Genomic DNA, 19,272 nt, shown 5'->3' with positions numbered 1-19,272 from the left:
GAGTGTATCTTTTGAGTCAAAGCTCATATGGTTGCCAACTTTACACACCATATGTTGAAATTTTTTTTTGACTCATCGATAAATTTAGTAACCCAATTTGTAACGTTCGAGACATTTGTCTGCACCAACACACCCCTATCACAAGCCTTAGCGATAGTGGATGCCGTACTTATGGAGATTAGAGATATTAGAACATTTATCGTTTTTTTCACCTCATTCCTCGTTTCAATTGTCCTGGAATAACCGAATCATCAACCACAATTGTGTGGGTAAAGCTGCGATGCCACCATCTACGGGTGCCTATTGTGGTTGATAATCCAATTTTCGGTAAACAGTTAGCAATTTTCAGGAATAGCGCCGTGAACTCTAACCAGGGAGGCTTCGACTATTATTACTGATTTGGAAAAACTCAAGGCACATACGACGTTGTATCGTGTGTACCTGTCAATTATCTCTCGCTCGCTCTTGTTTTCCTTTTTTTTTTGGGCCAAGGTGCCCTTTGAAGCCTGGACACATCTAGCGGACAAATATCAGACAATTGGGACAAAGACCGCGCGGGCGTACAACCCCAGCGCGTTATCAAACAACGAACGACGATAGTGATTGTCCCAAAGCTTCCTGCGGCAGTCTGACTCATACTTGGTGGATTAAACAGACTCGATCGCCTGAACTCTGGAAAGGCAAAAACTGAGTTTCAGGAAACTCTTCTTCGTTGATAATTGGTATAACTCTAATTACCCCAGATTTCGAATTTGCACCAAGCTGAGGGGGAGGGAACAGTTACAGTCTACAGCATTATACGGCATTTGTGAAGAAACCACAGACATGAAAGCCTAACGTAGCTAAAGATGATGACTTTTGGTGCAGATATAAGTCATTGCTTTCCATAGAGGCATGCGTCCAACTCCTCTTTGCTCCTCATTTCACACATTATGCCTCTTTCCCAAAAGACAACAGTTCTCCAATTGGGAGAAATTGCCAATAGTTGCGGCGCTATATTGCCGCATTTGATAAAAGTTCACCACCCAAGCCGTAGGCGTTTTGGACATTTTTGATGCAGGTAAAAAGAAACAACAACAACAACAACCAAAAAAGGTTTAGGACAAATGACTCCTTGACTCGTTAAAGTACTCAAGAGGAACCAACAAGCGACGCTACTCATTATAAGTCGAAATCAATACATGTTGTCATTTCCGACCCCGTGAGGTGTGGAATCATCGCGCCTTCATCACGTACATGAGCCCAAGGACATAGCCATACAAGTGCCCCTTTATAGAGGAAATGACCATTGAAGTCATTCACATACACACAAAGCCATTGCACAAAACCGGTGACCTATGTGACAAAGAAGGTGCAGCAATTTAGTGTGCGACAATAGAACCACACAGTTATTTTTTTCCCGCACCCTCTTAACTATGGGTCCCTGGTTCTGCGCGCGCGCACCCACACCCGTTCACATGGCCATAGCTAACCGCACCGCTCAAAGTGGCCCAATTTTAAATTTGTCCCATTTGTCCCGTTTGTCCCATTGTGCCCAGATTTGTCCAGTTTGAGGGTTTTGCGGTCTTTTGGAAAAGCGCTGTTTGACATGTCTGAGAACAAAATCGAAGAATTCCAAGTGACCCCAAACTTTACAACACTGGTGCTTTCAATGACGATGGGAAATTTGTATATAAACCGCCACATGTGTTCTTCAAAAGTTCAATTTAGTCCCACTGGGCGGTTGCTTCTAAACACCACACAAAACAATTGCACATAAACAAGAGAAAACAATGGTTGACGAACTTTCAACACAGACGCCAGAGATTGCCGCCTTATCGATCTCATCGGTGAAGTCTGGCTACCAAAACTTGCCCTTTATTGGCAAGGAGGCCCAGTTTGAAAAAGTGCTTGATCTCATTGATAAGTACGGATTCATCCCAGAGAACCTGATCGAGTCTGAAGCTCGCTGGTTCTATGAGAGCTTGGGAATTGATGACGTTTACTTCGAGAGAGAAACTGTGGAGGGAATCGTGTCGCACATCCATGCGCTGTACTCAGCGAAGTTGGATGCGTTTGCCAGAAGCGACCTCGATTCGCCTTTTATCCACCATAAGCGTGAGTCTAAGGACCACGCGGTTTACTTCGATACGTCTGTCCCGGGCACAAACGAGTTCAAGCTCACAAACTACGAAGAGCGCATCGATGACAACTACTTGGACCAGCTGGCAGACGGGACTTACCGTGTTGAGTCGTTCAACGCGCCATTGATTTTGAACAATGAGCAGTTCAACTCGGAAAGTTCCACCAAGACAGTCCGCGCTCATTTCGTCTACAAGAACAAATTTGAGAAGGGATCGATCTACGACGTTACGTTCTCGAAGATCATTTCCCCAAACACCAAGAAGCTTTACAACGGTATCATTGAAGAGGTGTTGAAACAGACCGCGGGTCCAATCATCAAACATTTCCCCGTGGAGAACTCGGATGAACACCGCATCATAATCGGGTACAAGCAACACACAACGAAAAAGTACTTTTCCGCATTGTCCGCTTTGATCAACTACTACAAGTTGGACTTGTCGAGAAAATATGTTGAAAACTTCTCCAACGGAGTCACTGTCATCTCCGTCTACTTGAAACAGAGCCTGAATGCCGACCCTTCCTCAATCTATCAATTGATCAAGGAGGCTTCGTTGCTCTACTGTATTCCACATGGGTTCTTCTTTGAGGCATTCGCCAACAATGAGCTCTCAATTCAAGAATCCGTCTACGCACACTGTGGTGGAATCTTTGTCACACATTTCTTGAACAGATTAGGTGCGGAATATCAGTCTTTGTTGAAATTACTCAGCCCTAATGAATCCCATCAGGTTGCAGAGGTTCTTTCATCATTGAAGAAGAGATTGAGATCTGAAACGTTTACACAGTCATTTATCTTTGATGTCTTTAACCGCTACAAGTCAATCATATCTCAGTTATTCCGTTCGTTCGCTGATGTTCACTACATTAGATCCAACTTGGAGAAGACTCTATCCTATCAAAGACTCTCAAAGATATCCCCAATCAGATCAGAGGAAGAGTTTGAGAAATTGCTACTGGCAAATGTCTTTAACGAAAATGACGCCCTCGTATTGAGAGCGTTGTTCATGTTTAACAAATCTGTACTCAAGACAAACTTCTTTGTCTCCACAAAGGTTGCTATATCTTTCAGACTGGATCCGTCATTCTTGTCAAAACTCGAGTACCCAGATACTCCGTTTGGTCTTTTCTTCTTGGTTGGTGCCGAGTTTAGAGGCTTCCATATCAGATTTAGAGACATCGCAAGAGGTGGTATCCGTATTGTTAGATCCAGATCTAAGGATGCGTATGAAACCAACGTTAGAAACTTGTTTGACGAGAACTACAACTTGGCTTCCACTCAACAGAGAAAGAACAAAGATATTCCGGAAGGTGGTTCTAAGGGTGTTATCTTGTTAGACTTGGATGCTCAAGAGAATCCAAAGACTGGATTTGAAAAATACATTGATGCGTTGATTGATTTGCTGATCAAGGATGATACCCCGGGTATCAAGGACCCTATTGTTGATCTCTACAACAAGCCTGAAATTTTGTTCTTGGGTCCAGATGAAGGTACTGCTGGTTACACCGATTGGGCAACTTTGCATGCTAAGAAAAGGGGTGCTCCATGGTGGAAGTCGTTCCTGACTGGTAAGTCTCCATCTCTTGGTGGTATTCCTCACGATGAATATGGTATGACATCTTTGTCTGTAAGAGCTTATGTTGCAAAGATTTATGAAAGATTGCACCTACAAGATACAACCATCACAAAGTTCCAAACGGGTGGTCCAGATGGTGATTTGGGATCCAACGAGATCTTACTTTCCACACCAAACGAATCATATGTTGGTATTGTTGATGGATCTGGTGTCCTCTGTGATCCAAAGGGTTTGAACAAGGATGAATTGATCCGTTTGGCTAAAAAGAGAGCCATGATCAATGAATACAACAGCTCATTGCTATCACCAGAAGGATTTGTTGTTACTGTGGATGATAAAGATGTGACGTTGCCAAGCGGTGAAGTTATAACAAATGGTGTGTACTTCAGAAACTTGTTCCACTTGAACATCGCTAAGTACATTGGCCCAATTGATTTGTTTGTGCCTTGTGGTGGCCGTCCAGCAGCAATTGACATTGACACTGTTGATCATTTGTTAGATTCTAATGGTCATAGTATTATCAAGTACATTGTTGAAGGTGCAAACTTGTTCATCACTCAACAAGCAAAGATAGAGTTGGAGAAAGCCGGTGCTGTTGTATTCAAGGACGCATCGACCAACAAGGGTGGTGTTACATCATCATCTGCGGAAGTTATGGCTTCTCTTGTCCTCACAGACTCTCAATTCATCAAGGACTTCAAAGCTGGTACGGATTTCTACAAGGCTTATGTGAAACAAGTCCAAGAGCTCATTGTTGCCAACGCTGATAAGGAGGCTGCTGCACTTTTGCACTACAGAGATGTCACTGGTAAGACCTTATCAGAATCTTCGGATTTGTTGTCTAATGATATCAACCATTTGTGTGATTTGATTTCAAAGAGTGACGATCTGTGGAATGACTTGACATTGCGTAAGAAGATCTTTGAACATGGTATCCCACAGCTTCTCTTGGAAGAGGCTGGCTCTGTTGATGAGGTTTTGGCCAGATTGCCAGAGGCTTACTCTAGATCATTGTTTGCTACAAAAATTGCAACCCAGTATGTCTATGAAGGCCATGATACACAGAACGTTATTGAATTGTTGGAGTTCTTGAAGAGATTGAGCAAGTAATCTCCGTAATCAAAATACATATTTGCTTTTCTACGTATAAAACTCATACGAAACTTGATTGTAATATACATCTATCATAAAATTACCATGTTGTCATTATTGCATTCATTATTCACCTGTATGTAGAATTTAATACTTTTTCACATCCACACTGGATCCACACATCAGATTTGAGCCTTCAACGCTCAGTGGATTCATTGATATCTCCAAGCCAGGGGTGTATATGTTGTCAGTTGGGGTCTTTTTGTTGACTCCTATTAAGTCACCCCATTCCATTAGTTGAAAGATTAGTGACATGTTTGGAGAGATATCAGGTGCCCTTTCTTTTAGCATCGAGTAAGCATCGTTCAAAGAGACATTGTATAACTTCATAAAACATGCAACGATTAACGATGCCGATCGACTCACTCCACATTGACAGTGGATGAGTATCTTCTTGTTTGCGTTGATGGAATCAATGACGAGCTGTGTTAGGTAGGGCAAATCAGGACATAGTTTTGAAGTGTGAGTCCATGGAACGTAGTAGTAGTTTGTAGAATCGTGGGTGAAATGCTTTAAGGACATGTCACTGGAGGACACATGTTGCTGTAACATTGGTGGGGTCAATTCTCTAGCAACGTTGATCACAACATCAAACCCAGACACCTGCTGAAGTGTCGGCTCAGAGTATAGGAACAAATGAGGTGCAAGCACGCACACTGGACCATCTGGGTAGGCATTCATCTTGTGCGTATCGCCGTCATTGGAGACATCCATCGTCGAGACATTATGAATCAGCGTGCGCGTCCTGAGCGAGGCACCGTTCTCGGCATTACATGATACTGTGTTCAACGTTGAGGATGATGACTGTGATGACGATTCCTTCGAGTTCAGAAACGTAGCGGTGAAGTCAGGGGTCTGTGGGATAATTGGGGACGACGTTATCGGCGATGAGCTCGTGAAGCTCGGAATACTCTTAATCTCCCCTGATCTCATAGAGTTGGCACTGCTGCTCGTACTGCTGCTGTTGGTGTTGGTGTTGGCGAGCGTGTTATTGCCATTGGGTTGGTTACTGGAATCAGTTGTCGGTATTGTGAGAGTCAGTCTTCTTGTCAACGACGGCTTCGAGCAGTCTGAGGACGCCCTCGACACCGACGATCTGTGTCTGTATAACTGTGGGGTTTGGAAAGGTGACGAGCATGGCAATGCCCTTGTATCGTCACCATCCTGTGCTCGGTCATTATTACTCAGCTGTAGAGACAGATTCTTCGTGTTTCGGGTCCTGCTCTGTGGACTCATCTGTGATAGAGCAGCAAATGGGCTCGAAGGCTGTTGAGTGTTCATTGTCTTATCTTGTGGTTGAAAAATGTCCACCACGTCTCTTCCGAATACGGCAGGACAAACTCACAAACCTGGTAGGTTCAAATGTACTGGAGAAGACAGAGACAAAAGCAGAGACAGACAAAAAAACCACCTAATCGGGGAAATACGGTGCCCAACTCAGAACAACAAAAACACACACAACGAGGGACCTTGAGAATGACAGCAAGAACACTTATGAACGCCACTTATAACAACACGCTTCGAAAGGGGCAAACTCTGGTTGTCTGTGAAGAGGCTCTGTTTATACGTTAATTGATCAATTGACAAAAAATAAAAAGAGAGACAGAACTACACAATTTTTGTTTCAGATTTTGGCTTTGCTTCTTCTAAACTGCCAGGGCAACAGGTTTACAAAAACTGCAGGTTACCCAGGGCTAAAAATAGGGACGAATGCCAAAAAAAACACACACATACATACAGGACACATACGACTAAGACAAAACGCCAGAATTACACACATTTTTTCTGGCAGTTAGCCGCAGGGTTTTAGCTGTGTTTTCGGCTCTCGCTTGCTTTCAGGCCACAGCGTCCTTCGTATATTCCCATACGTTACGTGAAGGCTTTGAACATTCCTGGAAGACCAAACACGTAAGCAAAGCGGCGTGTAACCTCCATGCAGTTTGAACCAGTGGAGAGACGCTTTTGCCGGTTATTTCCTACGCTTGCATCGCTGTCTGAACACATCAGACGGTGAGATTAGATGGTGGGTATTTTGTAGGGACATCACTTTACAGTGCAGCCACAGAGACGGATCAGCTTACTGCTGTTACGGGGCTGAAACGGGTCAGCTATAGGCGTCGTGAGCCTGTGTGGTGAAGTTGCGAGCGGTGAAATTGCGTGCGGTGCGCTCGAGTGTGTGTATAATCCGCCTCTGCTGAACTGCCGAGAACCCACTGGTTCTTGTCCACATTAATTCGATTCTACGAAGCGTAACGTCTCGTCCATAGCGTGTAAAGCAGATCCTTATAGAACTGGATGAAGCATTACGCCGACGCTAGACCTACCGTAACCCGTAAAAAGTTGCTCTCCATCAACCAGTGCGCCGATCAATCTCAAATCTGAAACATTGATGTTGGGGTTTACATGCCGTCTAGCGAATCCTGTCAAAGCACTTGCGACTTTGGTAGAGAGCGAACGATATTCACACGCTGATACACAGATGCCACGGACAGCACTTTGTAGGTGGCTCACAGAGACCCATTGGAATGTGCTGAAACGCATCCGGTCCACTGCTGACTCTGATACTCTTCATAATTCCGCACTCAAACGAAGCGTTGGTGATGCTTTACACCAAGCTAAAGTGACATATTCAGTCAGCGGAGAAGCCACTCAGCAATTCGGAATATCCTGAAAATGTGTATATGTGGCGCCTACCGGCGATTTGGAAATCAAAACAAACCGAGGCCCTCTAACTACTTCCACTAGGCTCGGTTTAGAGACTGTCACAAGGCAAGCACAGTGCAATGTATATCCTCAAGCTTCCTTGGCTCAATCACAGTGGTATGTAGGCGGACATGTCCTCAGCTGATACTTATATGCGTATTTGTGTGTGTGTACTAACGTCAGGGCTCACCAGAGGAATCTCATAAACATGAGGTGTACTCTGTTTCTATAAGCCCAGATGGCTCGCGCTTAGCGTCTGGAGGACTGGACGGTAACGTCCGTATATGGTCCACCAAGGATATTCTCAAATTCAGAGACCCCACGGCCAAACGTGATGATGCTATCTGCCGACCGCTGTGTAGCATGGCCCGTCACACAGGTGCAGTGACGGTGGTGAGGTTTTCACCGGATGGCAGATTCTTAGCGACTGGATCGGACGATAAAGTGCTGTTGATATGGGAAAGAGATGAGGAGAACAGACCAGCTTTCGGAGAGCAGAACCTTGAACACTGGACAGTCACGAAAAGAGCGGTGGCTCACGATAACGACATTGAGGACATTGCATGGGCACCGGACTCGAGTATATTGGTATCCGTGGGGTTGGATAGATCGATCATCATTTGGAGCGGCAGCACCTTTGAGAAGATTAAAAGATTTGACGTCCATCAATCTCATGTGAAGGGCGTGGTGTTTGACCCTGCAAACAAGTACTTTGCCACCAGTTCAGACGATCGTTCTGTTAGAATATTCAGATACCACAAGGGTTCTGAGATATCCTTCTCCATTGAAAGAACAGTGTTGAAACCTTTTAAAAAATCGCCACTTACAACATACTACAGAAGAATCTCGTGGTCTCCAGATGGGCAGTTCATAGCTGCACCCAATGCAACAAATGGACCAGTTACCTCTGTTGCTATCATCACGAGAGGAAGTTGGGATTCGGATATCTCTCTAATAGGTCACGATTCTCCCTGTGAAGTGGCAAGCTTCTCTCCTGTCTTGTACGAGGTACCTGATCCTAATGATGGTAAGCTCAAAAAAGTGACATCTATATTGGCAACCGCTGGACAGGACAAGAATCTGGTCATTTGGGACAATGCTTATTCAAGAGCCATTGCAGTTTTCGAAGAGTTTGCAATGAAAACCATAACTGATCTTTGTTGGAGTCCAGATGGACTTACCCTCTATGCCAGTGCGCTTGATGGAACCATCTCAGCAATAAGGTTCGAAGAAGGTGAGCTTGGTACTGTTGTCTCTTCAGAGAAGAATAACGAGTTACTCAACAAGTATGGTGTGGACAAGGACAGCATGGTTTTCCCTGAAAGTACAGAACAGTTAATACTGGAAGACAAGTCAGAGGAATTTAGTAAGACTTTAAGCGAGAAGCACATGGATCGACTCCTAAGACTGGAGAACACTTCATCACCAACACCAAAGAAACAGGAACAAAACTACACAAAGTTACAACACAATTCCGAGGACAGAGCTTCAACTAAACAAGTTACTAAGAGACAGTTGCAGGATAAGACGAAACTGCACAAAGTTGTGGTTACGAACGGTAAGAAGAGAGTTGCACCGACACTCATTTCGACATCGTCGCATTCTATCAACCATGACTCCAAATTCCAATCTGGTACTTTGGTCACCCCCAAAAAGACTTATTTAAAGGACGAGAAGGTAACGAGAAAGCTTTCAATGCCAAGTTATAACTTACCGAAGTTTGGTGTACAAACTGCTGTGAATCCATATTATATCAAGAAGACCTCAATGAACGAGGAGGAGGAGGAAGATGAAGGTGATGAGATTGCGTATGAAGAAGCTGAAACACCAGAAGAACTGATCACGAAACGTCGTCGTTTAACGACAAAGCAAAACGGACTCTTCAAATTACGCACACCACCGGATGATTGCAATATCATGGTTAAATGTCTCTATGACATGAACGATGAACGCAAACGTTCTACAATGGAGATTCTAAACCAAGATGAACACAACGCTGATGATCCAAGTATTATAATTGTTCATCAAGATGGAGAGCTCATATTTGAACACTATGTTTCAGATCGTGTGTTGGCCATCACTGGTCAATATGATAAATATTGGGCATTGGCCACGGATAATGGGGCATTGATTACGTTTACACCGAGTGGGAGGATCTTACAGCCTAGAATTGAACTTGGAGCAAGCATTTCTCATATAACTTCGAAGGAGAACGTTATAATGATAGTGACTGATGACTATATGGTTCATTGTTTCGACATCATTAGAGGTAGAAGACTTCATAAGAAAGTGTCGTTGGCACCGATTTTGAACTATGATGAGGCAGTTGTTGGGAAAAAATGCGAGCAAAACAAGAAACTATTGGATATTGAATTGCTTGATAACCGAGTTGTTGTTTTCCTGAACAATAATGATGTTTATCTCTACGACTCTGACCTCAAGACATGGACAAGAATTCTTGAACAGTATTACAACAGTTATAACACTTATGACGCCGTTTGGGTAGATAGGTTAACGCCCCCAAGGGAACCCATAACAAGCGGGGAGGAAAGGTATATCAACAAGCTCACCTTTTTGGAGAGTTATGAAACGATAATGAAACGGTATTTCAAGCATGATCCCCAGAGATTGAATGCGATTACAAAGGATATTACAGAGCTGATTAAGAGTGATCTAACGTTATATTCACAAGTGAGAGGCAATAATTGAAACCGTCAATTTGCAGTGTCTATTACAGTCTTGAGGTCCTTTGCTGGCATTGCCACTTTCTCTGTGTTTTCCCCACATACTAAACAGCTTGTGGTCTTTTTACAACGGGCTAAGAAACATGCTTCACAGAAATAGTGTCCACATTTGGTCTTTATGGGTGATTTGTATGACTGTTTACATATTGGGCACTTGAACGGCACAGTATCCAATATTTTTGCCTGTTTCGGAGTGAGTAGTTCCCAATCCTTGTTCAATTTCCACCCAGCCTTGAAATCGTCTCTGGCATGGACAAATTTACAGCTATCTCCATAACCGCAGAACCCTGTTTCCTTGAAATCTTTACACTCATCTCTAGCGAAATCGAAAACCGTTGTAGACCTTATATTTGAAGAAGCCTTCTTTGGACCGATCTTGTCCATCTTGCTGGATTTAGCTGGAAGGAAGCTAGCGTAGGCGTTTTGCCCTTTGTATGTGCCATCGTCCGCAGCGTGATCCTGCTCTTGACGGGGTTGCTCTTTTTCAGACCTCTCTCTGTCTATGATTTCCTGGTTGAGTAAGTCAACTTTTGTAGCCATTTCGTTCCTCGTAAGCGTTGGGGCCTGTGTATCAGAGGCTTTGGAGACCTTCAGCTGATCATCATCATGGCTATCTTCAACTTTAGTCTTCTTCCTCACTACAAGGTCATTTTCCTCTTCGCTTGAGTCAGAGTCATGTTTTACAGCTTTAGAGCGGGTGTTGCCCTTGAGACCCCTCTTCTTGAACATTTATTAGCTATCCTGATGGAATACGATGAGGTTTGCGTTGTTGTTTGTATACGCTGAGTTCCTTTTGTTCATCGCTTGTGTTTTGCTTCTCTGCTCTGTGTCGTGCAATTAACAAATATGATTTCCGAATTGGGTCGGCTTTTCGCCAGTCAGGACACACCGTTGGATCATCCAGGAGACAAGACTATACCACTCTGCGCCAACAGAGCACTTCTTTGATGTCTATAACATGGTCTTTCCGGAATATATCAAACAGAGACCAAGAGCACCACCTTTCATCACTCCAAAACGAACTAATTGAAGCAAAAATCACCACCAAGCACAGCGTAAACCCACGCCACGAACCTCAAACAGGAAATCGCGCTAAAAATATTTGCGCAACCAGCAGGTGCGCATACCAGAAAGGCACAAAAACCCGCGCAAAAACACACAGAACCAAAACCAAAAGCCAAAAAAAAGAAAACCCCATCCCCCCAAACTCTGACGCTTTTTTACCCGTTTTGATCTTTCGTACAAAGTGCGCCTTCACAGCTCTCAAAGTCGGTAAATCTCATCAAAATCAAAAGAGGAACATCCATCGCAACACCCACCTCCACATTAAGCAAACAACTTGATCTGCTGAGAATACGTCGACACAGCCTACAACCACCACGTATCCACAGTTTGGTAAAATTGGAGTTGAATACGCCCAGTTGCACCGGTTTTTTTGAGGAACGCTGATTTGCTCGCTTCCCACTGTGTGTCGTTTTTTTCCCAGCCTGTGGCCTGGCGTTGTTCCTCTGTGCTGTTCCTCTGTGCTGTTCCGCTCTGTCGTTTGACGTCCTGTCACCATCACTTGCTGGAGATAAGTTCGTACTGGGATCAATTTGGCTATAGAGAAGTACTGGTTCATGGCATCTGAGCGCTGCTGATATAGTTGAACAAAGAGAAGTAGAGAAAAACACCGTGCTGAGACATAGACATTGGGGTTTCTTGTTCATTCTGTTCATTCTGGCGAGAGAGATCAAGACGAGAATAGGCTTATAGCAAGCTGAGGACATGTCGTCAAAAGATTCGCCGCCACCGCTGGCATCATCATCATCACCTCCGCCGAGGTTGTGCGAGGTATCATTTGCGTCGATTAAACCGTGTGCGCATTTGAAACAGGTGTTCAACTCCAATGCAAAGGATACCGTGTTGAGGAACTATGGGCTGGCGGTAAAGGTGTCAAATTTCAACAACATTAGCTCCTTTAGGATGCCTCGGTTGAAGAACAAGGGCTCCGAGAAGGGTAAGCTGGACGGTGCGAGGATCATGAAATTAAGGTCAAAGGCTTTGAAATGCAAAGAGTGCTCTGAATGTATAGGCGGGACCTTTATGTGCGTTCAATGCCCTCATGTTGGATGCCGGAAGCGCAAGCATTTTGTCCACCATTCGAAACAACATGGCCATATCTTTGGTGAGTTTGCAGTGAACATTCTTTCCTATAACGTGCGTTTTAACTAACAACAATCCCACTGGATAAGGAATCGATGGAGAGTTGGGATACTTGTTTTGTTTTAGCTGTGGTGATTACACCACCCACCCGGAACTGGAAAGCATGAGGCTCAAGATGTCATTGAAATCACGTATGTCATCTTCGCATCACATTTGATGTTTTGTTTCTCTTGATTAGATCACTAACCATCTACCAATAGCTGTATCGGAGGAGACGATAGATAGCAACCTTGTTGCAAAGTATTCGAGATCCGTCAATTACAAATCTACCACTGGACTTCGAGGCTTTGTTAACATGGGCTCGACTTGTTTTATGAGTAGTGTATTACAAACGTTTATTCATAACCCGATCATCAGAGATTACTTTATGACGGATGGCCATTTGGAGTGTCCGAAGAATAAAGACGAATGCATCACATGTGCATTGGATGAGATCTTCACAGAGTTTTACACCTCGAACAAGACCTGTGGATTCGGACCAGTATCTCTGTTGAACGCTGCCTGGAGGGCAAATAAATCACTCGCTGGGTACTCTGAACAGGACGCACACGAGTTTTGGCAGTTTATGGTTGAACAGCTACACCAAGCACTCTCCATCCAGGACACTTCAAACGGTAAAAACCACCATTACCACCACTCAAACTGCTCGTGTATCTTGCACAAGACATTTTCAAGCGATTTGCTAAGTACTATTACCTGCGACGACTGTGGTAACGTGACGAGCACTGTGGACCCTTGCATCGACATTTCATTGGGGATAACGAACAGCGACGATTTGATGACCTGTTTCCGTAATTTCACGAAAAAGGAGAAACTCGATATAAAGTACAGCTGTGCAAAGTGTCACACACGGACGAATGCTACAAAGCGATTATCAATCATGAAGTTCCCCAACACACTTGCAATCCAGCTGAAACGATTCGAGCACAACGCACAGAGCGTGAAGCTGGAGAAGTTCATCTCATTCCCCATGTTTATGAACATGTCCGAGTTCTCATCATCATACTCCACAACAAACAGATTTGATCCTGAGCTGACGTACGAGCTGTTTGCCGTGGTGTGCCACATCGGTTCCGTGAACACCGGCCACTACATCGTTGTCGTCAAGAACAACCAGGGCCAATGGTTCAGGTTTGATGACAGCGTCGTTACATTGTTAACCGTTGACCAGGTCTCCCAGCTCAAGGCATATTTATTGTTCTACATTGTTCACAAGATGGATTAACCTGTGTATACGCTTGAATGTATACGCTAGACTTGCATGCTCTTGACTGTATCGTAGCGGAAGGCTCATTGCGAGGCCAGCCGGTACGCCCATGACACGGCGGGCTGGAGCATATATTGCTATGGCAACCATATGCATGGAACAATTGTTCCATGCATACACACCCAGACACCACATGCTCCGACCGGGACAGAGCCCGAAAAAGAAACGTTTACTAAAACTTTATTCTGTGGGGCCCAAAGGGGAAATCGACCGCCCAAAGCCAACGGGGGCCCACGTGGGCCCTCTGCCCATAACTTCCAGCCAATCACATCTCTCCACGGGGCCATGTCCAAACTCTAAGCACCGCTTTGTCTCGGCCAAGAAGTCCAGACGCCCGCACTCACACCTTTTCTTTTCATCGCACAAGACATGGCGAAGAAACTTGTCGTGTGACGACTTACCCAAGATGTCTCTGCACAGGGTTCAAACTATCCAAGCATTGTGTCAAACGGTTGAGTCTTGGGTTTGACAGTGCAGCATTGTCTCTTGATCGAACGTCTTGATCTTAAAACTGTAAATGATTTCTAGCGATAACGAACCGGTTCGTAAAGAAAAATGTCCTCAGCTTACTGGCGCGTAGAGATGCGTGGTGGTGTTTGCCTTTTGCGATGAATCGTACACCAAAAAGCGTCAGCCTGTGGCCGTGGGATGCAAGTTCTGCTTTTTTTCCTCATGCTGGGTGAGTCGCTCTCGTATGAACGGCCTCTTTGCTGCTGTAGAGAGAGGAAAATTTATCACATCAGGTATAAAACTTGTTAACGTCGCCTGTTTCTCTTTTCACTAGTGAACATCTTATAGAGGTGCACCGTCTATTATGAAATTCTCCCTCTCTCTGAAGTATAACTCCGTGCCAGAATGGCAGGACAAGTATATCAATTACCCGGGCCTGAAGAAGCTCATTTATTCGCTTCAGGCGAAGCAATTGGAGAGTTCAGGGTCAACGAGTGCGGCCAAGGAGTCGTCTAGCTCTTCGTTGGCGGAGCCAAGCTCTGCTGCCAGAAGATATATCCCATCGCACCCAAGGAAATGGCTGAGAAAGGGCAAGGATGCTACCGAAACCACAACTGTTGAGCTCGAGGACATGGCGACCTTGACCCCGGAGGATGTGTTTCTCGAGAAGCTGACCGAGGAGCTGGAGAAGATTGACCAATTCTACAAGTCACAGGAGCATGAACTGTACATCCAGTACGACCAACTGATCCAGGCTCTAGAGATTTCAAGCATCCATCTCATTGACCGTGATAATTTGCTGAATGACAACAAGTCTGTTCTCAGTAACAAGTCCTCTGTTGCACAAGAGATTATCCACGCTGCCAAGTCGTTCAACTTGGATATCGAAAACGACTACTGTGATGTCATGTCTTCAAGAACCCGTATGGAATTTGACGAGGATGAAGACGATGACGACCGTTCACATTCCGACAACTCTGCACTCCTCAGCGATGCAGACTTGAATATGAAGACACAGAAGAAGATCACACTGAAGAAGCAGACGACACAGTTGTTTGTTGATCTGTCCCAGTTGAAGTCTTTCATTGAGCTGAACAGAATCGGATTCAGCAAGATTGCGAAGAAATTCGACAAGCTGTTGAATGACAACATCAGAGATCGCCTGTTCGAAAGCAACGAGTTCTTCACAGACTCTTACACTTTCCAGCTGAACACCCTCACTCATTTGGACAACAAGCTCAACAACCTCATCGAAGTTTATGCCTCCTTGACGGGCCGTTTGGACGATTTAGAAGGTTGTAAAACTGAACTGAGATCGTACCTTCGGGAACTTATAGTCTGGGAGCGTACCACTGTCTGGAAGGAGATGTTGGGAATGGAAGCCCGTACAAATGATCTAAAAGGTGCCACGACTGACATCTCGCAACAGAATGAGTTATTCCAATTGGAGTACTATTCTTGGCCGTTGCCTTACAAGGTGAACCTGTACTTCACTAAATGGGAAAACTTCAAAATTCCAAAGTTTCTCAACACTTCAAGAACTTATAAGCTGGCTATCATTATTACAATCACGGGTATATTGCTTGGTGTGAAGACTTTCCATGACGAGGCACAGCATAGATGTATGGCTTTGTTAGCTTGTGTCGCACTTCTATGGGCTACTGAAGCTATCCCACTGTTTGTTACTTCTCTGTTATGTCCTCTTTTGATTGTTATGTTCAAAGTCTCCAAAGACAGCGAAGGAAATGTCTATGGCGCAGCTGATGCTTCTTCGTACATCCTATCACAAATGTGGTCTTCCACTATCATGGTGCTTCTCGGTGGTTTCACGTTAGCTGCTGCTTTGTCCAAGTACAACATTGCGAAGATTGCAGCCTCTTGGATTCTTGCGGGTGCAGGGACAAAGCCTAGAAACATCTTGTTGTCAATCATGGGTGTGGCACTTTTCTTATCTATGTGGATCTCTAACGTTGCAAGTCCAGTCTTATGTTATTCGTTGATTCAAGGAGTTCTCAGAACTTTGGATACTGATTCTCCGTTTGCAAAGGCATTAATTCTGGGTGTTGCTCTCTCTTCTAACATTGGAGGTATGCCATCTCCTATTGCATCACCACAGAACATCGTTGCTATGGAATACCTTGCCAATTATAACGTTGGCTGGGGTCAGTGGTTGGGTGTTGCTATTCCAGTAGGTATCGTTTCCCTGTTCCTTGTCTGGATTCTTCTTATCCTCACATTTAAAATCAACGATGCTAAGGTGATGAAGTACAAGCCAATCAAAGAGAAATTAACCATTAAGCAATGGTATGTCATTTTCGTTTTCATTGGTACTATCATCCTTTGGTGTGTTGAATCCCAGATAGAATCAGAATTCGGTTCAGCAGGTTTAATTGCAGTTTTCCCTATGGTACTTTTCTTTGGAACTGGATTACTCGCAACCTCTGATATCAACAACTTCCCATGGTCCATTGTCATTCTTGCAATGGGTTCTTTAGCATTGGGTAAAGCAGTTTCATCTTCAGGCTTGCTTGCCACCATTGCAACTGCTTTGCAACGTCGTATCAGTGATTACTCTATTCATGTTATCTTGATCATCTTTGGTATTCTGATCTTGGTCATTGGTACCTTCGTGTCACATACAGTCTCCGCTATCATCATCATTCCATTAGTTCAGCAGATTGGTGAAGCTTTACCGAATGCTCAAAGCTCAACTGCCATTTTGATCTTTGGAACTGCTCTATTGTCATCTTGTGGTATGGGTCTTGCATCGAGTGGTTTCCCAAACGTCACTGCCATCAGTATGACGGATGAGGTGGGTAATAGATATCTGAGTGTGACTAATTTTATCACTAGAGGTGTGCCTGCAAGTTTCCTCTGTTATTTTGTTGTTATAACAGTTGGCTATGGTATTATGAAGGCAACTTTACACGGTTAATGTTAAGGAATGTGTGATTATTAATGATACAAAATTTGGTTTATTTATAGATTAATTGTAGTTAATCTTGGTGTTCAAACTAGTGAGCCAGTGCTTCAAGATGTTGGTAGTTTCAATCTTCAAAGGGCTTCACAAGGAATGTATCTGACACAAGAGAGGGCCATGTCTTGAAACTTTTGAAAAATCTCTGTGAACTAAAGACGATACGCTGATTGAAAAAGAATGTTGGCAGCAATCATCATATAGTTTGAATCATGAAGAACATAGTATATATCAGAAAAAGATGTATATTCATAGTAGTAAAATAACATTGATATTATAACGAATATCTGAAGTACGGGTTCTCAAAATCGGTGAGATCTGCAAACTCAATGTTAGCATGATGCTCCAGCTTTTCACCAAGTTCTCTGACCTGCTCCTCTTTGATCCTGTTACGTCTTGAATAGATCAAGAACAAAGCACACAGAATACACCAGCCTGCACAGAAGGAGACAAGCATAGCAGTCTTTGCACCGACATAGTCAGGAGCTTGATTAGACTTGAAAGTTTGTGGGCCCACAATGTTACCAACACAGTAGCCAATAAGGAACACAGTATTTGCTATGTTCTTCTTTGTTGAACCAGCAACATTGGAAGAAATAAGGGAACAGATACCACCAATGACAACTGTAGCAATATAGAAGGTATAATATCCAACGAGACGAGCTCTCTTATCACCAGCAAAGTTTAGCAGACACATACCAGCAATACATATTAAATAAACGAGCATGCACGTGATAAGACGGCGACCTTTCATGAAGTAGTTGTTGAACAACGCAAAGAGAGGAGGAGCGATAATGTCAATTGCACCACCTGGCATGTTCATCAAGAGAGATTGTGTTGTTGAAAACCCAAAGTCCTGGTTAAGTAAGATTGATCCAAAGTTGGTAAACCCACCATTAGGAATTGCGTAGGACATACCATAAAAGAAAAACAACCAGATGGTTACATCCTGGAAGAGAGCCTCTTTGAGTTGCGCAGGTTTCCATTTGTGGGATCCAAATCCTTGTTGGTTTTGCTTAACACGGCCAACAACGTACTTCTTATCCTTGCTATTCAGGAACCATGCCTTTGTTGGAATATCTGGTACGTGGATCAGGGAGATGATTCCCAAAAGGATAGTAATGACGCCTGTTATGATGTATAGGAGTCTCCAAGAAGCCAAAGCGTAATCACCAGTACGGTTTTTGGCAAGGCCATAGGCAATACCGGCACCCAGCAAGGTACCAAAACCTTGGAATCCAAACCAGACAGATGTTCTCATGAACTGTTCGTTTGTTTTCCACCACTGAGATGTCATCTTGATGTAGGAAGGGTTCATAAAGCCTTCAAAAACACCAAGAAAGACCCTGCATACTATGAAGCCGGCACTATTGGAGCAGGCAGCATGGCACATTAGTATAATTCCCCAAATAATCACTGCTGTCGAAAGAGTTTTGGAAAGAGGGAACTTTTGGATCAAATAATTTGCCGGATATTCAAAGATCAAGTACCCGAAATAGAATGAAGATCCGACCCACGAGTATTCTGTTCCAGACATGTTCAAGTCAGTCTTGAGCCCCATGATGGAAGCATACGAGTTGGTGGTCTTGTCCATCAATTGACAGGACATTAATGCCACTAAAATTGGCAGAATGAATAGATCAATCTTCCAGAGTAGTTTCCGCTCGTACGCATCATCCCACTCCGTGAGTTCCTCGAGATCGTGGACGTAGTCCATGGCCTCATCAACATCACCGAGCTTCACTTCAATCAGCTCTCCTCTGGGGGACATCACCGTCGAAATCACCGCATCCATACCATGGCCCAGCTCATGGTCATCGTCCTCCACCGAGTTGTTCGTCACAATAATATCGTTCTTTTCGTTCTTCATCTGTTGATAATGACTAGTCCTTATTCGAATGATGATGAAGTCACCAGCATCTTCCTTTGTATTTATACATTTTGCTCTACAAAATGTTTCAGGTACACCGACTGTTCAATTTGATCTACAGAGGCTCGATAAGATCTTATCAAAGTCCTCGTGTCCTTGAGGCAGGCCTCAATGCTGCAATGATCTGCAAGTTAATAACAGTTTCT

At 44.0% G+C, this 19,272-nt stretch overlaps 7 protein-coding genes across 7 annotated transcripts; 4 read left to right on the top strand and 3 right to left on the bottom strand.

Moving 5' to 3' along the window:
• Positions 1-1,772: 1,772 nt before the first annotated feature.
• On the top strand, positions 1,773-4,808 carry GDH2 (glutamate dehydrogenase (NAD(+)); the record flags this gene model as incomplete). Its single annotated transcript, XM_020212887.1, has 1 exon — positions 1,773-4,808. One exon carries the CDS (start codon positions 1,773-1,775, stop codon positions 4,806-4,808), a length of 3,036 nt encoding a protein of 1,011 aa, XP_020069275.1.
• Positions 4,809-4,889: 81 nt separating this feature from the next.
• CYBJADRAFT_168897 (dual specificity protein phosphatase family protein) lies at positions 4,890-6,420 on the bottom strand. Its single transcript, XM_020215552.1, has one exon. The coding sequence runs from the start codon at positions 6,129-6,131 to the stop codon at positions 4,938-4,940; it is 1,194 nt and encodes a 397-aa protein (XP_020069274.1). The 5' UTR covers positions 6,132-6,420; the 3' UTR covers positions 4,890-4,937.
• Positions 6,421-7,633: 1,213 nt separating this feature from the next.
• Positions 7,634-10,262, top strand: HIR1 (Hir1p; the record flags this gene model as incomplete). The annotated part of the gene is made up of 2 exons (XM_020212886.1): positions 7,634-7,670; positions 7,747-10,262. The coding sequence occupies 2 exons, from the start codon at positions 7,634-7,636 to the stop codon at positions 10,260-10,262; spliced, it is 2,553 nt and encodes an 850-aa protein (XP_020069273.1).
• On the bottom strand, positions 9,980-11,457 carry CWC24 (U2-type spliceosomal complex subunit CWC24). The gene has a single exon (XM_020215551.1). It carries the CDS (start codon positions 11,024-11,026, stop codon positions 10,268-10,270), a length of 759 nt encoding a protein of 252 aa, XP_020069272.1. The 5' UTR covers positions 11,027-11,457; the 3' UTR covers positions 9,980-10,267.
• Positions 11,458-12,064: 607 nt separating this feature from the next.
• Positions 12,065-13,727, top strand: UBP8 (ubiquitin-specific protease UBP8; the record flags this gene model as incomplete). The annotated part of the gene is made up of 3 exons (XM_020216588.1): positions 12,065-12,464; positions 12,532-12,633; positions 12,703-13,727. 3 exons carry the CDS (start codon positions 12,065-12,067, stop codon positions 13,725-13,727), a joined length of 1,527 nt encoding a protein of 508 aa, XP_020069271.1.
• A 444-nt stretch (positions 13,728-14,171) lies between these two features.
• On the top strand, positions 14,172-17,238 carry CYBJADRAFT_194887 (SPX-domain-containing protein). The gene is made up of 2 exons (XM_020217534.1): positions 14,172-15,178; positions 15,218-17,238. The coding sequence occupies exons 1-2, from the start codon at positions 14,584-14,586 to the stop codon at positions 17,152-17,154; spliced, it is 2,532 nt and encodes an 843-aa protein (XP_020069270.1). The 5' UTR covers positions 14,172-14,583; the 3' UTR covers positions 17,155-17,238.
• A 232-nt stretch (positions 17,239-17,470) lies between these two features.
• CYBJADRAFT_153798 (allantoin permease) lies at positions 17,471-19,052 on the bottom strand (the record flags this gene model as incomplete). Its single annotated transcript, XM_020213421.1, has 1 exon — positions 17,471-19,052. The coding sequence occupies exon 1, from the start codon at positions 18,989-18,991 to the stop codon at positions 17,471-17,473; it is 1,521 nt and encodes a 506-aa protein (XP_020069269.1). The 5' UTR covers positions 18,992-19,052.
• Between the last annotated feature and the right edge of the window lie 220 nt (positions 19,053-19,272).

The sequence above is a fragment of the Cyberlindnera jadinii genome (assembly GCF_001661405.1).
Source record: "Cyberlindnera jadinii NRRL Y-1542 unplaced genomic scaffold CYBJAscaffold_12, whole genome shotgun sequence".
In the NCBI taxonomy this organism is placed as follows: Eukaryota; Fungi; Ascomycota; class Saccharomycetes; order Phaffomycetales; family Wickerhamomycetaceae; genus Williopsis; species Williopsis jadinii.
This window is presented reverse-complemented; position numbering and strand designations above follow the sequence as displayed.